This window comes from Parasteatoda tepidariorum, chromosome 4, assembly GCF_982258835.1.
Source record: "Parasteatoda tepidariorum strain Cologne lab strain chromosome 4, Ptep-v5.0, whole genome shotgun sequence".
In the NCBI taxonomy this organism is placed as follows: Eukaryota; Metazoa; Arthropoda; class Arachnida; order Araneae; family Theridiidae; genus Parasteatoda; species Parasteatoda tepidariorum.
The window spans coordinates 57,942,971-57,967,812 of NC_141758.1; the positions used below are offsets into that span (position 1 = coordinate 57,942,971).

At 27.9% G+C, this 24,842-nt stretch overlaps 1 protein-coding gene across 3 annotated transcripts in view; it reads right to left on the reverse strand.

Annotated features, from left to right (window-relative positions):
• The window catches only part of LOC107436315 (protocadherin Fat 3), a 212,766-nt gene that overhangs the window by 90,156 nt on the left and 97,768 nt on the right, over positions 1–24,842 (reverse strand). For all 3 annotated transcript variants that reach the window (XM_016047974.3, XM_087161177.1, XM_087161178.1), the window contains exons 12-16: positions 19,761–19,934; positions 16,672–16,977; positions 14,910–15,121; positions 7,758–7,887; positions 373–458 (exon numbers count right to left, since the gene is read on the reverse strand). In XM_016047974.3, the coding sequence (XP_015903460.1) occupies positions 373–458; positions 7,758–7,887; positions 14,910–15,121; positions 16,672–16,977; positions 19,761–19,934 (908 nt within the window). The remainder of the gene's footprint in view (positions 1–372; positions 459–7,757; positions 7,888–14,909; positions 15,122–16,671; positions 16,978–19,760; positions 19,935–24,842) is intronic.

Genomic DNA, 24,842 nt, shown 5'->3' on the forward strand with positions numbered 1-24,842 from the left:
ATTAAAATTTAGTTATAAAGAAAAATATAAAAATTTTAAATGCGCGTAGTTAAAAAAAAAAAAATATTATATGTTCCTAATAAATGACTAATTTTATTTAAGTAATCAAAACATAATTCAACTAAAAATTGAATTAACAATTACTATAAATTAAACTTCGATTATACAATAAAAATTCGATTTAAAAAGTAAAATTTAGTTAGAAAGAAACATTCAATTAAAATATTACAATTCATTAAAAACGAAAAATTTTGTAAAAAATGAAAATTTTAGTGTATTAAAATTCGTTTTTAAAAATTATGGTTTAGGCATATGCCTAAAATATTCTACTAATAAACAGTTTGGTATTCAATTAAGTCATTGTTGACTTACGTTGAAGGATTGACAACAAAATTTCCTTCGTCATTTCCTGCTACAAGAGAAAACTGCAGAACTGTCTCGGAATCGGGATCTTTAGCCTAAAAGAAAAATCGGTTAATTAAATTAGATAAGGTTTCAATAAAATTATGAACGTAATATGAAAATTTCAGAAGGAAGTAAAAAAATGGTGGCTAATGAGTTCTTGAATTCAATGACACTGTAAATGATATGTTTTATAAAATAAAGTTAAATGTAATTTTTTAACATTACACTTTATTTAAAGCGCTCCATAAATACTTGATTGGAATAAAAAAGAAATATTATTAAATAGTGTAGATCTGAATTAATCGTATCTAATATCTATTTATTATGTTAAATTACCTTTTTAGTTTAGCATTTTTTTTTACTAAATAATACAAAAAAAAAAAAGAATAATAAAGAATAATAGTTTTTGTGAATCAGAATTTTCGGTAAGCCATTACATTATTAACGAAAAAAGTACCAGATGAATGCTTTAAATACAGCATATTTTGGTTTCATAACTAGAATGCTTTTCTTTTTCTACCAGGAATGTCTTTACAATACAGTGTGGTAATTTTACTATAATTTGTTTCTCCGTTTATTTAGTTATGCAGTAAAATTTATCAAAGCAATGTATGAAGATACTGTTGGATAGGCTTTATGAATCCATTCTTGACCAAACACAGAAAGAGATCCAAATATGAAAAACATCCAAATGAAACACATTAGTAATAACATAGTTGTTTATAATTAAGTGATATTTTTTTCTGCTGCCTATAACTTTAAGCTTTAATTCAGAATCTAACATAAATATTTAAATAGTAGACAAAAATATCTAGCTAGATAGAAAAGCTCATAATGAAACAATTGTGGCATCCTTTTTTTTCGCTTTTTTTAATAAAAAAGTACCTCCATCTATAAGGACGCCAAGCATGTTTAAATTAAGGTGAGGAATATTGATTGTAGCATGCATTAATATTACCTACAGCTCATACCTTTCATAACTCATTTTTTCCCTATATGAATGACTAAAAGACATAATTTTCACATCAAATAAAGGATAACTTTTGTTAACACAGCTGAAATAGTTTTAAAATTTAATAAATTTGCAACTCAGGAAATTCAATTTCTATAATATTTATAGAGACGAAAAAGGAATTATAGTTATAGTAATAATAAATGGTAAATATAAATTTCTTAGCAATGCGTTCCAAGAATTTCAACTATCACCATATTTCTAATTAACAATAAAAAATTTAAATAAATGGTTGAAATGAAAAAAAAATGCAATGCGCAACAATGTATATTTATTTTCTTCTTTCATTAAAATTTAATTATTCCATTTCGAACTGCAAGTCAGCTAAATAAATAAATGTTTAAAAAATTTATTCTTTTTGTGATTAAAAATCTAATTTTTAATTTAATTTAACAGTGAAAGAGTTTATGCAAATTAAAACTTGCATTTATAAATTTAAATTATTATAAATGTAATCATTTGCAGATACAATTTTAAATTAAATGGAACAATACAATACAAATAGCAACAAGGAACAGAAAACCCTTCCGTTTATTACCTTTTTAATTCAAATTCAATCACACTTAGTTATAAAGTTAAAAAAAAGAAGACAAAACAAATGTATCTAACATAAAAAGTTCATTGAACTTGATAAATATTTTATACACGGTGAATATTTTTAGAATGATGAAAAAAGAGCCCAGAAAACTTTCAATAAATCATTTTTTTATATTATTAAAATGTTTTTGATTGATAAGAGTTTTCAAATTTTATTCATGAAAAAGTTTGAGATGATTTATATTTTTGTTAGTGATCGGTGGAATACGTCAAAAAAAGTTTCATCAATATTCCAAAATTTGTCTTGATGTACTTCAAAGCAAAAAATATTCAGAAAATTTTTCTTCGTTTTTATACTTGAAAATTTACCTCAACAATGAATTTGTTTTGTTTGAAATATTAGTAAAAATGATAAATGTTGTATTTTGAATTAAAAAAATATTAAAGAGAGAATCAAAATAAGTCATTATAAAAGAAAACAATTTACATAATTATTTACAAAACCAGCTTGATTTAGCAAAAAAAATTAAAGTACAGACAGAACGAAAAATTTACTTCCAAAATGTTTTAATTTCGATAAATATTTTAATTTTTAAATTAAATTTTTTTTTATTATTAAAAGAATATCTATTTTTGAGTTTATAATTATTTCGTTTATGAACTTATTTTAAAAATAATAAAAATTATAGTATTTGGCTGGCGTTACAAGAAAACAAAAAAAAAACCTTTTTTGTTCAATAACAAGACAGAAAAAATATCAAAAAATATTTTATAAAAAAAAACAATTTTTCAAGAGTATTTTCACTAAGAAACACGCAATAATGAAAAGTTTTCAATTAATATTAATGTTAATATTAAAGTTTAGGTGTTAGCGACAATGCAAAAATAATCTAAAAAATAATAACTTAGTATTTAAATACGGAAGACAATTCATAATGAAGAGTCAGATTCTTTGTTAGAAACGTCAAGTGTTGAAACTAATGACTATATTCAAAAGGTCTAAGCAATGAATCACTTATAGAAATGTTAATTTATGCGTGAACATTATTGAAAGAAACTTTTCATGGATTTTAAAGGATCCTCCCTTACATGATTGCCCTAAATGCTTCTTTTTATTTTTTTATGAACGGTTTTGCGTTTTATAAGTGATTTCACAGATTAGATAAAATCATTTTTCGTGAGATCATGTAAGAAAATTGTGATTTTCTTATACAAAATATGGTCATGTAAAAATAATTAAATAAATATTTATCACATCGAGAAAGAAAGTAAGGTCAGATCTACTAGAATATGATAAAATTTACCGTGCTTCTAACTGCCTGGAAACAACAAAAATGGTACTTTGGTAGTAATTTAAATGAAATTAACAGTAATATGTGGTAAAATTTGCTTTAAGTGCTAAAACATTTTATCATGATTCATTAGAGCATGTCATAAAAAGCACTTATTCGGTTAAATTTACTTCAATTTTACCAAGATTACTCTCAGTTTTTACTAAATGAGTGGTAATGAGAAGTATAATTTTGAAAACCAGAAATTCCAGTAAGGCGTCATCATACCAACGAAAAAATCCAAATTAATGGTTTAAATGCCAAATATTTTGGTTTTATTAACGAGATTTATGGTTCTTTTATTATCAGAAATGTCTTCACTATGCATCCCCATAGCAGAATGTTTGTGAATGTTTTGCGGTAAGCATATAAGTAAGTGAATAAGTTCTGCATTTTATCTCCGAGTAAGCTTGACATAAATGTTTTCATCTTATTTATTAACATTTAATAATTAAAAACTAGTAAAAAATATACCCAAGTATTAATGTTATGCACAAAATGTAGCGAAATGTCTCATCTTATTTTATTATTAAATCATGTAACATCTGATTGTTTTTTTTTTTTTTTTTAATTTCCTTTTCTCGAGGATAATAATTCATACACAATATTTTTTTCAACAATAATTGATTATTCTTTCGAATTAGATTCTTTTCCGATATCGACGTTATTTCTTTCGCTGATACAAGCGTTAATGTTGGGATAAGGATCATCATCATTAATTCTTTGTATTTTTGCAGGAGTCCTATCTTACTTGATCAACGATATCTTTTAATCGAACTTAATAAACATTATGTACTTCTTTTTAATTTGTTATAATAAACAACGAAAGCCTCTTATCAATAATATTCATATTTTTTTAAATTCTTAATTAAAAGTAATTGTTTCTAAAGTTTTTTTGAAAATTTTGCAAAATTATAAATTGATTTTATATACTCAACGTTTTACGCCGAAATATAAACAATATATTGATGTACAAAATGGAAAAAATAAATATAAAGCAGTGTTTAACGCTAGCTTCAACAAATCCTTGTAGTGAAAAGAGTATTTTTGTATTAATATAAGGATACCAAAAACAATATTCCCGCTGCTCATAAAGACTAATATCAAACTTCTATTCAATATTATCCTATATATTGAATACTGAATAATTTATCAAAAATTCAATTTTGGTCAAATTTTTTTTAAGAAATGAAAAAATATTATTTTTTAAAAAGTATTCACTAGATTATTATATCTAAATTATGTGAATAAAAAAAAGTTTATCATATAAATAAATAGCGTTAATTTTAAACTAATCGTGCGCTATAGTTATAAAACATTTCTTTTCTGCGAGTTAATTATATGGAATGACTCGAACGTGATGATATCTGATGAAACAAGCTATGAACTATCTTTAACATGCTTTGTTCTCATAATTTTTCAATCTGTATTGCTCCATTTTCGATCCAGCTCAAAATTAAATGCTTAAATCAACACATATAGTTTAAATAAAACTATCGCATGGAACAAATTAAATAGAAAGTCTTTACTCTGAGCCTACCACCGATCTATAAAAAATATTTATCCACTTCATACTCAACAGAAATTAGAAAGATTTTTCATATTGTTCGATAAAAACTTTCTTCAGAAATGGAATCAGTTTTACATAACAATTGTTTCTAGTTCAACATACCGGTTTTACTTTCAGGTAGAAGAAATATATCGAAAAAAATTGCGGTCAGTCGCCCAACCGAAGTATTTCTAAAACATAACATTTTTTTTTAATTTTTAGAACTATTACGATTTACCCGGAAGGACAATTTTTGATATCCATTGTTTAAAAATCAAGGGCAATTTTTTTCTTTTAAAAGGCGAAATGTAACCTTAAATGTGTAACGAGTAAGCAAATGTCTATTTCGTGACAAAAAGAAGATCCTGTTTAGCCACAAAAATAAACTTCCCTCACACCATCAATAAGTGTTTTTATGTCTTTAAACATGACACATCCATTAGATTTTAACACAACCCAGATTGAAATAAGAGTGTACCTACAGTAAGGAATTAGATTTATAAATTGAACATATAAATGCAAGGCATGGTCTTTTTTTAATAGAGATCGTTGATTTTTTTTACTTTTTATTTTTTGCAGCCTATATTTCATTACTTGAATATTCGTTTGCTTTTTATTATCATTGGATGATTACTGTAATTTATAACCATAAAAACCTTTCAATAGTAAGTGTTAGTTTTCATCATTTCCCTGTATATTTATAGACAAAGATATAGAAATTTATTTACATTCATTTAAATGAATTTCTGGATATTTTGTTTTAAAGCGTAAAAATGGAGTTTTTTATTTTTTGAATATTCGTCTGCTCTTTTTTAATCGTTTGACGATTAATTTATAGCCATAAAAATCATTTCATGCATATTAAATTTGTGTATATTAAATGCATGTATTATATACAAGGAATTGTTATTTACCAAAAAAAAAAAAAAACAATATGAGATGTTTTATGAGATTTATGCATGCAAAAGTATTTTAATTTTATACACAAGCTCGATACTTTTGTTACAATTTCCACTTAAAAGACAAATAAAAAAACAAAGGAACAAATTTTTTCATTGATGATATTTAGCTTTTTTAACCATTAAACAATTATTCTTATTTGTTATAAAAAATATTTTTAATCGCTGAAAGATCATTGTCTCTGTGTTTTGGAACAAATGTTTCGTTTGTCAAAAAGATAACTTTTGGTAACTCAATTATTTTATCGTTAGCATTTTCTTTAACTCATCAAGGCATTTACACCCCTGGAAATATTGAAATAATATAAAAATCTACAACTGGATTTGCTTCGCTGTTTAATTTTTAAACCGATTTTGTAGCTAAATCAAGTTAATTTAATGACAAATATTATGTTCATTTTTTTATAAACGTTCAATACTGATTAAGAAATAAATTAAAAACACTTTTATTAACGCTTAAGCTTTTTCTCTACAATATCATATTTGTGTCGCTATTGCGCGTTGCCAACAATCAAATCACATGTTACACGCTTGCACACGAATATAGTTGGATCTAGGCATCTAACTTACTATGTATATTGAATATATTACATATATTATATTCACATTTTCCTGTATATAGATTGAGCAGTTTTATTCTTAGTTCTTTCAGTTACAAATAGAATTCAGAGTAAAATTAATAGTTTCCAAGACAACTTAAGAATTGATTTTTGGAATAAATGTTTAATAAGGAATGATAGGGTGGCTGACCCGCTAATGTAAAACAGAACCTGAAGGAATTAGTTTTACTCATTAAAATCCATTTGCTGATTTTTTCATTGTTCAGTAATTACAATGTAATTATTCATCTTAAAATAGACTGAAACTTTTCTGCTGAACTTATAGGCTGTATATTGCGCAGAACAATTGTATTTGGTAAGATATTTTATTTTTATAAACTAATATGCATGTTAACAAATAACAAAATGACATCGAATATATATAGAAATTGCGGAAAAAAGTTAGTAAATTTAAATATTACATGTTTCCCATCTTCTTTTTTTCAAAAAAAAAAGTAAGAGATCTATAAATAATAAAAAACACACACACATAACACTTTTCCTACACTGTAAGAAAATGCAGATCAAATTAAGGTAAAAAGTACCGACTGTCAGGGAGCGGATGCTTTTTCAGAAAAATCTAATTTTAACGAAACAGATTACGGAACAAAGAAAACACAGCTATTTTTATGGTAATTTCGGTAAAATGCTGAATCATTCTAATTAAATAAATATTACTGTAAAAATTACGGTTTAATATTTTACGGTAAAAATGTATTTTTAGATAAAATGAATTTTACGGATGATGCACGCAAAGTGCTTTTACTCTATACCGATAATTTGATACGAAATTTTTTAGAATACTGTTTTACAGGGTGTTAGCATAAAAAAATTTAAATTAAAAAAATAATTAGTAGTTATGTATTTATTTTGCTATGGAATTTAGCGACCCTCATCAGAAGATTCACTTCCCTAAATTGGGACTAGATCCATAAATGGGAGATCCTTACTTTTCAATCTCCACTCACAAGCTTTTATTTCAGGATTCTCTCCAATATAGCTTACTAAGATCCTTTTTTCATTTTTTTGTCAACGAAAAGAACGAGTTTATGTTATGATCCACCTTCACGAAAATCATTAACTTCCCCCACGACCCGGAAGAAATTCTATTAAAGTAATGACAAGTAATCCTTTGCCTTAAAACACCCTCATTACCAATGTCCTTTGTCTGCGGAGGTTTAACATTTGTCCTTGGACTGATTACTAATTTTCTGATTCCTCCGCACCACCGTTTTGTTTGATGACCAATCAGTTGATGATATCAAATGAAACAATGGCGGCATGGAACAGTCGTAAAGAATTTTGAAACATTAAGTTAGAAATTGATGACCTGTTAAACTTTGTTTTGAGAATAACTGTCCTCACCTGTAGTTGATAAACGAGAGCACCGGGTGGTAGAGATTCGCCGATATAAGCTTCATATGGAGCGCCGATAAATTCTGGAGCATTGTTGTTGATGTCCTTGATGTTTACGTTGACAACTGCGACCGATGATCTGTGGAGGAAGATAGGAAATATGATAAGTTTTGATTACCTTTATGACATTTCAGAAAAAAAAATTCGATATGAATACTGACAAAGAAAAATTGAATTCTTGCATATGAACCAAACTGTTATTTTCTAGTATTCTTTCTAGTTTGGAAATAATAAAAAATGAAGGAAAGCAATTGTTTCGTTTAAATTAAAATAGTCAGTAGCTTAATTATTTAGTTAGTTTAGTTTTATAGTTACAACGTTAAAAAGTATCTGGTATAGTATATTTAAAAAAAAACTAAAAACTTAGCTTGGCGAAAAAAATCCACATAAGAAAGCAATGGTCATGAAGCAATGCCATTTTTTTAAAATTTCAAATTGTTATAATAATTCTTTTATTTTCTGGTGTAGCTGAAAATATTATGCATTCATTAACAATTTTTCACGCAAAATAGTTATAACTAAATATCATAATAATTATACTACAATTTTTCATACTTCGTTTTTGCAATTAGTATTTTAAAAAAATTAAAAACATAAGACATAACGTAAGATAACAACGCAATGAACATAACAGGAGAAGGCAATGGTCATGAAGCAATGTCATTTTTTTATTCTTCAAATTGTTATAATAATTATTTTTTTGTGTGTGTAGCTGAAAATATTATGCATTCATTAACAATTTTTAATAATTTTTAATTAACAATTTTTAATTATATTATAAATTTTTCATACTTCCCCCATTCATTTCCCCATTTCATTTTTGCAATTAGAATTTAAAAAAATAAAAAAATTCTAAAATTAGAAAAAGAATCTCGTTCTTTTATGTTTAAGGATTTCTGTTAGCTCGATCAGATTTTAAAATAATTTATTGAAGAGTTTGATTTAAATGAATGTTTATAATTTTATCACAATTTCTGGTTTCAATAGAAACATTTATTTTATTTTTAATACAACACTTAAAATCATAAGACACAATAGAATAATAATAAATATTTTTAAAATTCAATTCGATATATTTTTAAAATTCAAAATATTTATTTAAAAATAATTTTATTTTCCCAGAAAAAATGCATTGTTACTTGAATTTCATTAATTATATGTTTAGAAGCAAAATTCTCATTTTCAAAATTAACTAAAGTTTAAGATTGTTTTTTAAGTCTTATATATCATTTCGCCATAAAAGCACGAGAATTTTTTTTTAAAAAATAGGAGCAAATTTTTTAATAATTGACGAAATATTTTTTTTCCTTCGTGTGTCATCTCAGGTTATTTCTTAAGCCACCAAACTTTTTTTTGTCTGATTATAAAACATTTTGCACAGATAGACAGAATGGTTCAAGAGTAAGTGGAATCCTTTTCAAGCATTTTTTATAGGTTCAATTCATAAATGACTGAAATAAGGATTGAGCACTCATTTACTCGAAATCCTTTCTTATTGAAATCCTTCGAATTCCTTTTTTAAATATATATATATAATTACTGCATTAGAACTAAAGTTTATCTCGAAACTCATATTTCGAAACAAGTAAAGACAGTAATTTCTTAATTTTGATGAAATGTTCACTCGGTGCAAATCTTAATAAACTTCTGCATGAACAACGTAGAAATTTTCATAAGTTTTCAAAATCGTCCCTTTTTTTTGCAGAAGCAATAAGCATTAAAATCAGTACCGTCTTTACTCATGGACACACCCGAAGAGTGACCGGGGGTCCCGGGCACTATTGGGGTTCTTGAGAATCTCACTTTTTACAAATTGTATTTAAAAGAAAAACTAAGAATAAACAAAATTGCCTTATATATTTTTTTAAATAAATATTTTTTTCAATAAATTTAGTTAAATAATTATTAATATCAAAAATTAATATATACATCTTTTTTTTAAATAAATATATTCTATTGTATAAAATGTGCATTTTGTTTTTCTTTCTACAAATAGTGATTGATGGTATGCAAACAACAATATTTTGAATAATTTATAACTATGAAAACTTAAATGGCAACCGAAATCTCTTTTTCTACGTTCCAATGAAGTTTTTATGCGCATTGCGTTTTTTGGGGCAATTAAAATGTGTTTAAATTTGTTTAAATTATTGCACATCTTAAAAATGCTTTATTTTATGAATGTGAAGTTTTTTAATTCTATTTTAAACAGCATGGCATGTTATAAGGGCCCAAAAAATTTATATTCCCGCACACTATTAAGACTGTCCTGATTAACACGCATCCTGTTTCTCCTATTATTAAACTTTAACGAATCTATACAAAAAAGCGTGCTATGAAAGTTTAAATGCTTTTTCAGAAAATTTATTATTTGATTATTTACACAAATTATACACAAACCAATTTAAAAAATAGGAGCTATTTCAATATCCAAACCAGGAAACACTTCCTACAAAATCCCCCAAAGCCCTAGGGTAAGTTTTATTCACTTAATTTAAACGTCTACTATCATCAAATTACCCTTCTTCACACTTCCTAGCAATCAAAACGTAATCTTAAGTGCTAAAGTTCAAAACATTTCACAAACTTCACTTTAACACTATATATCAAAAAAATTGCCAATAACCTCTGAAACGCAGTTATTTTCTACCTGTTCCCTCGGGCCTATTCCATTTTCTCTAAATTCTTTTATTGACAAAGGAATATAACTAGGTTATCTCGGAAATCTCGTAGCCCGGAAAAATAGGTATTGTCCAAATGAGTTACGTTGTTACAGTTATCGACTCATAGACCTTCAACACCAAAGCCTGACCTTCTGAATTACTTAAATTGTCTTCTATAATTGATGGTTTTCAATTAGATTTAAGATTAAAGGAATGGATATAATAAGAATAGAGTCAAAAATAGCACTTTTCGTAATGTTAGCGGTTTAATATTATATCAAAAGTTTTTAATCTGTTGCATGTTTTTAAGTATTCAGTGCATCTGTTTTTAGTGCATAAGTTTCCTTAAATTTGCTTACATCAGCATGCTTAAGTTTGAGTTGCAAAAGTTTCTTTAAATTTGTTCATATCAGCGTGCTTAAGTTTTCAGTGCATCTGTTATCACTGCAAAAGTTTCTTTAAATTTGCATACATCACCATGTCTAAGTTTTCAATGCATGTGTTTTCACTGAATAAGTTTTTCTTTTTTAAATTTGTTTGTATCATCATTCTTAAATTTCCATTGCATCTGTTTTCAGTGCAAAAGATTTTTTTTTAAAAATTCGTTTGCATTAGCATGCTTAAGATTTTAGTGTATCCGTTTTCATTGTATTTTCATTCCTCTGTTTTAAGGGCAAATGAAAGCATTCTTAAAAAATGTAGTTAGTTTCTAATTGTTTTAAAGTAATTGTGTAATTTGTTATGTAATAGATAACATTGCTACGAACATATTTTTTTTCATTAATATTTTTTTTTTAGTTCTTCAAAAATAGTAACAATTATGAGCAGCATAATGCTCTGGAAACAAAACAAAAGCTCTGGAAATTTGTTTATATCTTCATAAATCTCTTCTCAGTGTATGCGTGTGAGTCTATTAATGCATATGATTAAATCCATTTCCAATGCATGCATTTGTTTCCAGTGCAGGATCTTAAAAATTAATAGGCAATTAATTTCTTTATTATTAATTATTTAATTTTTTATGCTTAAAGATAACTATTGTCAGAAGAATAAATAACACTGCTTACAAAATATATGTTTTTTAAAAGTAGTTATTATAATTATATACAATGGCAATTAAAACCAGCAGAAAGAACACTAGAATAAGTAAACAGTAATATTTTTTTCGTTTCTCCTTCTTTCTGTATTAATTCAGTTAATTGTTGAACCTATTGTTAATAATGAATAAAAAGATCAAGCCCTCAAATATTTGATAAGAGAATGAGATAAACAAAAATTAAAAAGAAAAATATTACAATTAACATTATATTTTATCATCATACCATTAATCAACAAATGTAAAAAAAATAATTAATAAATTTTCAGTTATATCAAAAATTAGAAAAGTCAATTTCTAATTACGCTGAAATTAAAAATGTTTCTTTTTTAAATAATTGCTCATAAAAGAGAAAAAAATAGTTTTTCTAACTTTTTTTTATCATACACTGGTTATCATAAATTAAGGAAAATTCACAAAAATCGCGATAACTCAAGAAATTACACATGGAATTTTATGAAACTTACCCACAATATACAACACATAGTAAGGTATTAAACAACATAAAAAGAAATTATCAGACATTAATAGTAGTATAGAAATTAGCACATGTATAAAATAAACAAATTGGAAGTATCGGTTTGCAATAGAAAAAGTACCTTTAATATGGAATATGATTGCCTCTAGAAGCAATACAGCACAAACAGCGATGTGTGATGCTTTCAATTATGCGGTCTATCAGTTCAATAGGAAGTGAGAGCCATTGCTCTTGTAAAGCAGTTGCAAGCGTGGCAAGGGTCTGAGGGGGCGGATTGATGGCAGATACACGCCTCCCTAGAGCATCCCAAACGTGCTCGATAGGATTCAAGTCCGGGGATCGAGCTGGCCACTCCATGCGAGTAATTGTTTCCTGTTGAAGATAATCATCAACAATGCGAGCTCTGTGTGGTCTTGCATTATCGTCCTGTAACAGGAAGCAATCACCAATTGCCCCGGCATATGGGCGCACATAAGCATCAAGGATGTTGTCTCGATAAACCTGAGCATTCACGGTTCCCCTTGGAAAGACATGGAGGTATGTGCGCCCTCCTAAGGATATGCCTCCCCAAACACAGACACTGCCTCTTCCGTATGCATCTCTTTCACGGATGTTTGATGGATGATAACGGGTCCCAGGTTCTCTCCATATCAAATAACGTCTACTGTCACTTTCTAGACTAAACCTGGACTCATCCGTAAAGAGAACAGGCCTCCATTGATCTGACGTCCAGTGGACATGTTGTCGGGCCCACTGCAAACGGTCTCTCCTATGGCGTGATGTGAGCGGCACGCAAATGGCTGGTCGTCTCGCATACAGACCACCTTCGTGGAGCCTTCTGCGCACAGTTGACGTTGACACCAACCTTCCGGTGGCTGCAGCAAGAGAGGATCTAAGATGTGTCGGAGTAGCGGTTCTATTCCTGCGTGCACTTAATGTCAAATATCGGTCATCGGCACTGGTCGTAACAGTTGGCCGTCCTTGACTGAACCTCCTAGATGCCGAATCTGTGGTTTGAAATTGCCTCCAAAGTCTATGAACCACAGATGGACTCACATTTAGCCATCTGGCCACTTCTGATTGACTCTGCCCTGCCTCTAGTCTCCCGATGGCTCTCCATCGTAGTTCTTCAGGCAAATGATGCCTAGAGGTCATTATTACGAATTGGCTATCTCAGATTTTCAATGTCGCAATCACAGTAAAATTTGTGTGCTTTCTCTCAAACTTGGACTTTTATGCTCCAGGCAGATGACGTAAGCCGAGTGCAGCGCCACTAATTTGCATATTGCAATTTTACTCAGCTACTCTTAGTGGACAACATATGCAAATTTTGCACGGTTTGGCTCACTTTTGAAAGAGTTATCGCTATTTTTGTGATTTTTCCTTAATTTATGATAACCAGTGTATAACAAAAAAGCCAAAAAAATTAAGAAGACTCTACACTGTAAAAATTTCTGGAACAAATAATGTTACCAACACTTCGGGTTCACCATCCGTAAAATCCATTTTACCGTAAAATCTATTTTTACCTTAATATATTATACCGTAAAATATTATACTGTAATTTTTACTGTAATATTTGTTAAAGTAGAGTGATTCAGTGATTTCACTACAACTAATAAAGTAAAAATTCAGATATATCAGAAGATATATTTTGTTCCGTATCATGCTCCGTAAAAAATGGTTTTTACTAAAATAAATATCCGTAATTTAATCCAGAATTGTTTACAGTATAAGTTATGCTTATATATAATTGCTTAATATAATATTATATGCTTATATATAAGGCGTGATGAGTTATCAAATAAAAAAAAAATTAAGAATTTATCAAAACCATTTTGTAGCATTGTAGCGTGATAAAAATCAATTCATGTTGTTGTTGTTGACATACTACACTAACTGGTTTCAAAAAAAAAATTTTCTTCAAATTTTAATAGACACGCCTTTAATGAATAGACAGTAAATGAAGAGAAATAACTGCAGTAGAAGTTATGAGTCGTGTTTGTAAGTGGTCATGACTTTTCTTTTCCTAGAGGGACAACCATAAAATACTTTTTTATTGAAAACTCATATCTAAATCGAAACTTTCTCATTACTCATAACAATTTATCATTTCAGAATCCTTTGTTTCAGAATTGTTGCCTTCGAAATAAAAATAATCGTTAACCAAATCGTATCCTTGAAAAACAAAATCAGGTTAATGAGCTTCAAATAGTGCCAGTAGGGATTTTCTTTAACTTGTAACTGCTTCATATTGCTTTACATATTATAACTTATAACGAAATTGAATTTAAAAAAAATGTTGTTTTAAAAATGAAAGCAAATATTGAATATTTGTACTCTCAGATTTAACAACAACGTGTGTGTGAACTTTATTATATATGGTTACTTTTATTTTTTTGTCTGATTCTTTAAGGATATGCTTTATTATGCATTGGAAAAAAATATGGTTCAGATTATCAGAATATGGTTAAATTTATCGTGTTTCCGGCTTAATGGGAACTCCAAGAAGCTCAGTCTTATTTTAAAAAATATAGAACTTTTGATTTTTTTTTTAATTGAGTAACAAGATTTTAAAGTCTACTAATATGGCATTAACTGGTAGAAATGTTTATATTTAATTTTCATTTTCATAAAATGACACACAATAATGGTCACTTTTCCTAAATAAGCAGAATTCAATAAACACATTTCATAAAATGAAGTAAAAGATGGGATTTTTTTTAACTTTTCGTGGTGTAACATTCAAGTCTCTATGCATAAAAAATTACTGATTAAAATAGTGACACTTACCCTTAAATTATAATGAAATCTTCAAAAAACACGAATTAGAAAAGAAATTTTTAAACTAGAATTAAACTTACCTTCGCTCAGATTCAATTCTCGCCAAATCAGAAGCTTGTACAAAAAAAGTATAGCGAGCTGGTTTTTCTCGAATATTCTTAAATGACTCCATGATGTAAATAGAACCATTTTCAGGATGGACATCAAATGGAACTGTTTGGCTGAGGCTATCGTTCTGACGTCTGTACCGCACAACACCATTCACATCCAAATCAGGATCCAATGCAATTACCTGTACAAATATTTTGAATTTATTAAGTTGATTTCATTTTTATCCTATCCAAAAGGATGAAAAGCCTGAGATTTGGGTTGGCTGCACAACGCCGATAATAATATTTTAAAAAAAATTATTTGATTTTCAAAAAAATATGAACAATAATTTAAATAAATATTTACACGATACAATAAAAGTCACTGTGGTTCAGGGGATAAAGCTTTCGCCTCCTAATGAGGTGGCCCAGGTTCAAACTCCAGTGGTAGCTGGTTGATACGAACTCTGCTCCCGGTTCGCATCTACCACAGTGCTAATGTAAAATGTCTTTAGTGGTAGACGGATCATCGGTTAGAATCCACTTGCAGTTGTTGGAAGGTTTTAGACGTTTTTCTCTCCATGCAATGCGAAAGCAGGTTCTCATTAGTTCCGCAGCGCAGTTTGTCACAATACTCGATCCAGGAGCTCACTTGTCTTCTTGGTTGGGCCATGGAGTTGAACATTGAAAGTCATAAACTCAGAATCACGATGACCGGTTATTAAATAAAATAAAACTATACAATATAAAAGTATTTTAGGGTTTATTTTATTGGATCTCTGATCTGGAATCTATCAAAAGATTATTTTTCATTAAATTAATATGGTGGTCATAATTCCAAAGTATTTACCCTAATGCTTTTCCACATTTTTCTTATTAAATTTTTTTCTAAATGTTCTATATTTTTATTTTTAAAAGATGTATAGTATTTATACTTGTAAATATGCATGGCAGATACAATAAATTTATAATTTTGAGCATAGCTCAAGGCATTCTTACCCATATATTGTAATTGTTGTTTTCATATTAACAGGACTATATTCATACAAAAGTATCTGCGTAATAAATAATTTTCGAAAATTCTTACCACGTTGAAACTAACGGACATTAGACTCAAACTAAAGAATTATCTATCAGTGGACATACTTTATATACGAGGTTGAAAGATTTCAAAGATCTACTTTTAAAAAAGAAATGTTTGAAAAGAAAACGTTCATAAGAGAAACCCATATTAGCGAACTGACGTAAAGTTTGCGCAATAAAGAAACATAAATAATACAAACGGGATCATTCTTTTTTAGTTTAAAATGATTAGTTAGGATTTTTTTTTTAAGTTTCTTTCCCCAATGGCCTCCTGGGGAATGACCTTTCGTGATACAGGCACCTGAAGGCAGATTTGTTGGCCACTCTTTCAGGGGCACCATATTAGGTGGACCAACGTTACTCCCACAGTAAAGACAGATAGTACGGAGAATGAAAGAACATTTATGCCTTGTCCAGGATTCGAACCCAAAGCCTTTCTAATGCAAGGCTAGTTCCCTGAAGCACAACCGCATGGCCTTTTTTTAAAGTTTACTTTATTTTTGTATTAAATCTGCAACGTCAACACTTGTTATGTTATACTGGGATTATAATATATTAGCTTATTTAAAATTAAGCTTATCCTATTTGATATTTGCTTCTAAGAACTAAAATAAATGCATCCTGAGAAATTAATTACTATGTGAAAATAATTTTCTAAGATGATACTTACTTGTCCTACAATTGAAAAAGGAGCATCAACTTCGGTTGCACTGAACATGTAGACACTGCTAGGAACAAATTGAGGGTTATTGTCATTCGCATCCAGAAGATGTACTTCAACAATAGCTGGAGTAGGTTTGGCATTTGGATTAACATTTGGCTTTTTTTCTTTGGCAAACACTTTCATCCGTATGACATCTTTGGTTTCTCTATCAAGCTTGCTGGGATCCTTGACGCTGATGGATCCACCCGATGGATCAATAGAAAAAGCTCCTGATTCATCTTCCAGTTCATATCTGAACTCAGCGTTATCACCCTGAAATAAAAAATGAAAGCTAAAATTAAACAAATTTCTTACATGGAGCAACATAGTTTTCTTATAAAATTATTTAACAAATGTGAGAACGCCAAGATCACTTAGTACATGATTTCATCGAAAGTTCATGATTTTTTTCAAGCGATTTTATTTTTACTCAGTGTTATTTTCTAGGTGTGGAAATACCTTCATGAAAACTGGACTGATGAATATAAATTAGCATCAATAAAAATGACCTCTAATTATGTGTAAAAACAAATTTAATAATTATGAATGATGGAACTATTTTAAATAAATAAACAATTATGTATTTTGTTTAAGTTTGCATTTAATTTTATATCATAAAAATTAATTAGCTTTAAAAAATGAGAAGAGGATATTGTAAGCTTGATATGCTTAATGTTTTCAAAAATAACTTTCTTTTCCTAATTTAAATTTCAACTCTGAAAATAAACAATTGATAGTATCGTTTCAGTGCAAGTTGACTGCAACACAAGGATGTAGATCTCTTTCAGACATCGTCAAAAAGAATTTTCTAAATAAGAGCCGCAAATATTTTAAATACATTTAAATCTACTTTGTTTGCTCAATATTTTTTTAAAACTTTTCGTGTTTCCTCATTTGACCTTTTCCGTATTTCGTGGGGAGATTTTCCTGTTCGCTGGGAGAGGTTCTGATGGTCTCTCCTTAAGGTTTTCTTCAACACAAAGTCTATGGAAAAAATTCCGTACCTCCTAAAAGTGGTTGTAAACAGAGGAGGTTGCTATACAGAGGTGGTCTTTGTTGGAGGTGTCACTGTATATGAGTTTCTCGAATTAATAACAACTTACAAACCTGCCAACTTCTATATCTTTTGATCGGAGATTTTTCTCAAATAATTATGCAATTTTTGTTATTTGCATTTAAATTGAAATTATATTGACTACCAAGCACAATATCTACCAGAATATATTACGGAACAAAAAATCTTAAGTATCATAATTTTTAAATTAATGATTACCGTGTAATCAGTAAATCACTCTCATTAAATGAATATTACGGTAAATATTATGGTATAATATTTTACGGTAAAAATTGATTTCACGAATGATACACGAAAAGGGCCGTTACTTCATACCGTAATTTAATTCAGAATTTTTTTTATAGTGTAGCATAAAAAAGGCCTAATAAGTATGATTTAATATTTTAAAGTGCTAGGGAAAATTTGAATACGTTTACGTAACTAATTGTAATTTCATCACCAGCAAAAATGTTGAGAGGTACTATTATTATAATCTTCGCTATACCTTTCGGGTTGCCAACTCTAAGGTTAACAAATTTCCCGAAAATCATTTAAGGACCTTACCAAGATGACTTACAAGGGAAACTAGGGAAGTGTGACTCGCCAATTTTGAAATAAACTAGTGGGATGTATGCCTTATGAGGAATAATTTTAGGGGGCAACATTCGTTTCGGCCCATAGAAGGTCCTATGAGAGATAAAAAATAATTCGATATGTAGAAAAATCGGTATTTTATTACTTCGATGCAGACTATTAGTTATTGTAATTGTCTCATACTCCAATTAATTTTGTGGTACTTTCACGTTCTATATAATGCATATTTATTGTCAAAATTGATTTCGAAAATTTTATATATCTGTAATTTTTTAGAAAAACTTGTTAGGTTAATTTTAAAAAAAAAATTGACATCAATTTTTTTTAATTATTTTTTCTCAAAAAACTTTCTAAATTAATTGGAGTGCGTAATTGCAAATCAATTAATTAATTGAAATTAATTAACAATTAATTAATAATTAATTACTTTTCTGATTAATTTATTACTCAGCAAATTAATTAATTATCCAAATAATTACAAATTAATTGGATTATAAGACAATTACAATAACTAATAGTCTGCATTGAAGTAATAAAATACCGATTTTTCTTTATATTGAATAATATTTTATCTCTCATAGGACCTTCTATGGGCCGAAACGAATGTTGCCCCCTAAAATTATTCCTCATAAGGCATACATCCCACTAGTTTATTTCAAAATTGGCGAGTCACACTTCCCTAGTTTCCCTTGTTAGTAGCTTTTTTAAATGTTTGGCTTAAGAGTATATTTAAAATTGATTATCAGTATATGAGTTTCCCGAATTAATAGCAAAACAATAAATAACGAACTACATAGTAGAGTATTAAACGAATGTTTAATATAGAAAATTTAAATTTTTAATTAAGTGAAACTAAAGCTAATTTTATTAGCAGTAGCAGTTGCACCGATCTTTGAACCAGAAAGTAGCATTTGTGTCTCTTATTTTATTCGGCAAAATGCTGAGTTTTATGAATTTAATATCTAATGTAAGAAGATTTAACATGATTTAAATATGATTTTACTTTTTTGCTGCTTTTGTTGTTTGGTAAGTATTCCGTAATATTTATCAAATATTCACTAAGGTCATGAACCTAATTTAGTCTTGCTAGACTTCTGAGATGTGCGATAACAACAAAATATGTTCAATAAATTTTGAACAATAATACCATAGAAGAATATAGAACTTAAAATTTCATGTTACACCGCATTAAAAAACATAATGTATATGTTTTTGGAATACAATTTTGGATTTTAGATACTTATAATATACATGCTTCAATTGCATTTTCAAGCTATGATTGAATTTATTAATATAATGCCCTTGATATGAAATACGTTTTAATACTCTCTGACTGTAGCCTACATTTTTAGATATAATACAGAATCGTTTGAACGCATTTAAGCTTTATTGCTGAACAGAAACTTACCGAATCTTCATCAAAAGCGGATACTTGGACAACAGTGAAACCAGGGGGTAAATTTTCCATAACTGTTATATTATACATTTCATATTCAAATTCTGGGACGTTGTCATTCACATCTAAAACTTGAACGTCGACTTTCGCCATTGCTGATCTCAAACTGTTATCTGTTTGGGTTGCCTGAAAAAAATCAAATTTCATGTTTAATATAGGACGAATTTACGTATAAAATAGTGTAAGCAATTTCTTTTTTCAGCATCGCATATTTTAAAATGCATTATATAATTCCATATTTTTATTATTATTTAAAAGCTCCTGTTAATTTTAAAATTAGTCTTTAAGTACTTATAAGCCTTTAAGTGCGTACGTTTAGTACGTATAATTTGTTTTTAAATACGTACATATATAGTTCTTAATGCGTTAGAAGTTGAATATTTAATCTCGAGATGCGATTGATACTATTTTTCTGAATAGTTAAATATGACCAAAATAGGTTTTTAGGTTTCGAAATTAAAGTATAATGTTATTTATATTTTCAATATAAATTCAAAATACTTTATTGTTTTAAAACTTTCTTAAAATTGCTGTGCAACGTTAAAGTAGACTTCGTAGATGTTTTTACATGAAGGGATGTGTTAAATTTAAGAAAACAAAATTTACTGAAATAGTATAGAGTCTACTCGTATATAATATAGAGTCTACTCATATTTCAGTGCAAATATGAATAGACTGAAAGCTGTTGTGATGTATAATGCGTGTAAGCAATGAAAAGTAAAATTTATAAGTGCATTGCAATTGTTAAATTACAATAGTTATAAAAACGATTACATTAACATTATAATTTGTAATATTTTTCTCACATCAATTCTGTGATTTCCATTTTTTTTATGTGGTCAAAATGCTAGATTGACCACCTACTCATGTATTGTTTTTCAAATTAACATTTTTCGTTAAATATTTATTATTGTTTAAAATGTAACAAGAATAGATGACGAAATTCATAATACAAATATAAAAATAAACATAAAAAATACAAAAATAAATGAAAATAATAATAATAATAATAATTTTGTAAATGTAAGCGTAGAATTGAAAAGCCAGGGTCCAATTTAATCAAATATTTTCTTTAACAAAATCAAATAAAATTTCGATGATAATATATTTTTACTACAGTCATTAATTATATTTTAATATTTCGGATGTCTAATTGATCTGCACTTAAATAATTTGGGAAGGGCTAGACTAACTACTTCAGTCTTTCAATTTATACAACATTCAGTCTAGTGTAAAATTCATATATATTATTCAGAAAGGTAAACCGAGTCTATTTGTTTGACATGATCTAAAATAAAATTAATTTTATTTTTTGCACACTTTTCACAACTCATCTCCATGTGTTGGTTTTAATCTTTAACTTTTAAAGATTATTTTTTAATAAACTAAGACCCGGAAAGAGACTTTCCGAGTTAGTTCTTTTTGTACATCAGTATTAGAAACGCTATATCAAGTATACAAAAGCAGATTTTCCAATATTTTAACACTAAAAGATAAAAATTTTTAGAAATTATAAAAAGATACTAGATTTGGTTACAAAAGTAAAAATTCAATAATTTAAAATTTAAATGAACAATAACATACTAAGCCATAAAATCATTTATTAAAACTGATTTTGTTTATTAATAAATTATCCAACGAATTAAGAAGTCACACAGAGATGGAATATTAGCTGCAACAGTTATTTTTTAATAATTTTAGATAAAAGCATCTATTTAACTTAATATTGTGATCACAATGGGTTTTTTCAGAACAAAAAGTCGGGGTTCGGCACCAACTTGTCTAGACATATGATGTGCGGAAAATAAAAACTATTTAGGCAGATACAACGAAAAAAACAACCGAGGCTCTCAAAATGAAAGCATCATTTTATGGCATATTTAATAACACTTTCTGAAAGTACTATAAGAAATTAAATGACAGCATGTCGTGAGTTATGATGTATTATTTGGCCCATCAAATGAAACATTTGACGTAACAAGAAAAGAAGTAATTAGAATTAGTAATTTTTTATTGTATTAAATGTCGTTTTTATTAATTGTATGTATTATAGCGTTGCTATTTTGGTTAAACGAACTAAGTCAGAGAAATCTTTGACTCTAAAGTACAAGAAATATTGTTTAAAGTAATAGTGGAAGTAAATCAAGCAAATTGCTCTTTATTAATTACTCTACTAAATTGCTCTTGCTCTTTACTGACATTGACAAATAATCTTGACAAATGCTTTAACTGCAAATTCTTCTTTACTAAATTGACCATTTTTACATAAAAAGTAGTTTGCAAAAAAGAAAGTGTATCCTAGTGTTTTGTTATATGCCTCAATTGGCAAAATATACAATGACAAATTTTTTTAAAAATTTCAAAAAATTACCAATAGTATTAAGCACTGATATTGATTTAAAAATAGAGTTTTCACTGGGTATTTCTGCTTTTGTTATTTTTAATGAGAAGGACTGTTAGGTACCTGAATAACTTAGAGTTTTAAATTCGATTGACAAACGAGATTTTTATTCCATTTTATATTAGAACATTCATTATGTTATGCAATTTTTTTTCTTAAATTTTTGACACATTAAAATTTCGTATTTATTAATTATTAACTTTTCATCATTTTCTGGTGTTTTCTTATTATTTGGAGTTAAGTATTATCGCTCCAATGTTTGGAGTATCTTCTTTGAATTAATTTTTAAAAAAATATTTTTATGTTCTCATAGATATTAAAAGCTTAACCAATTGATTAACCAGCTGACCGATCGATTTTCTTTTAATTGCATACCGAATTTTGCATTTTTATTTTAATTGCATACCGAAACAGATTATATGAATCAAGGCAACATAATTCATATTATGAAGCTATAAATAAAAAAAGAAACTGTATGTTAAAGGAAATATCTCAATTCTATTTATATCGCTATTCAAAAAATTATATATTATTAATTTATTTTAAACCATTTAATCCCGGTGTTGGACTACAATAGTATAATTTCTACAAAAAATATTAAAAAACTTTAGTGATGCTATTTAGCTAACATTTACGACAGATTCATATTAGTAATGTTTAAAATGCTCATTGTAGTGTTAAAAAACCAAGAGCGAAAAGAAAAACTTGCAAACACTAATTGTACCTAATTCTTTTTTAATCTAAAACTGACCTTCTAATCATTAAAAAAAATAATTTTCGTTCAACACCTGTTTTCAGTTACGCTTTCAGGCGTTCAAACTATTCACAACAATAACGCCCAGTTTAAATATTGGGACTCAGATTTCACGCTGGATTAGATTTTCTCTATCATTTAACAAAGCTAAAGTACTTTTATTGAGTTAATATGATATCAAGGCAGTAAAGCGTGAAACTGTAACAGAAGAACTACAAAAAACCACTTTCTAGTTCAATAATCACCAGGTACGGTTAAAGTTACAAACTAAACCTTGTGAGAAAGAATAAATTAAGCTAACTAAAAAACAAATTAAAATGAATTGCAGCTAATATGCTGACTAAATCGCAAAATAGAATCCGCATGTTTTTTTAACAATGGTTTAAAAAGGAGAAATAAAAACAATAAAGAATGAATATATCTAAAAGAAAGTATGTCAGTCCAGCATAACTCAAGGTGATCCAGCGTTTACTTTCTCACGTGTTGTTAGTGGAGGAGTTGGAATGTTCAGAAAGTGATGGCCGCCCTGTTTTACTAGAATATCTAGCCATTACGTCAGTATCATACGTTCAGGAGGTCAAGCGTTCAAAATGGCGATATTTCTTTTGTTCTATACTGCATGTTGCAAAGCTCATCTTCGTATCTCTTAAAGATGATTATGAACACTTGACATAAATGCCTCATTTGTCATTTTAGGAACAACTGTTTTTGCGCGGATAATGATATAAACAAGTGTGAGCCAATAAATTATGACTGACAATTATTATTTATTCTAAACAAGAGTTATGACTACCTCGTTAAATGGTGTTTTGAAATTAAATCCTTAAACAGATTTTTCACTTGTTTTTATTAAAATCAAAGTAGATAAAACGTTAGTTTAGTTTTTTCTTATATGATTTTAAATATTGTAAGCATTGTCTTATCTTTATGTATCTTAAACATGATTTTAACGCTAGATATAAATGCCTTATTTGACATTTTAGGAACGACTGTTTTAGCACGGATAATGATTTAAACAAGTGTGAGCCAATAAATTATGAATGACAATTATAATTTATTCTAACTACATCACTAAATTTACTTCTGACTACATCACTAAATGGTGTTTTTAAAGTAAAATCTTAAGCCATTTGCATTTTTTAAAATCTAAGGCGTTAAAAATGTTCAATTAATTTATTTTATTTGAATTGTTTTGTACGGCATATTGCTAAGCTCTTCCTCACATCTTTTAGAGATGATTATGAACACTTGTCATAAATGTCTTGTTTGTCATTTCAAGAAAAAATGTTTTTGCTCGGATAATGTTACATATGAACAAGTTTGAGCCGTTAAATCATGACTTATAATTATCATTTATCATAAACAAGATTTGTGGCTGTATCGATCTATGATGTTTTAACATTTAAACCCTAAAATAATGTATTCTTTTCGTTTTTTAAAATCTAAGTAGTTGAAGTTTCGTTTAAGTAGTTGAATCAATTTTGTCCAATAAACTGCTCTTCGAGATTACGAATGCCTGACATTGTTATCACTTTCTCATTTGAAAGCAGCTGTTTTTGTGAAAATAATGTCATAAACTAACGCAAGCAAATAAATTATATATAAAAAATGCCTTTACAATTATAACAATACAATTATTATTTATCATAAACAAGATTTGTGGCTGTATCGATCTATGGTGTTTTAACATTTAAACCTTAAAAAAATTACTTTTCGTTTTTTAAAATCTAAGTAATTGAAATTTCGTTTAAGTAGTTAAATCAATTTCGTCCAATAAACTGCTTGCTATCTCTTCGAGATTACGAATGCCTAACATTATTAACACTTTCTCATTTGAAAGCAGCTGTTTTTGTGGAAATAATGTCATAAACTAGCGTAA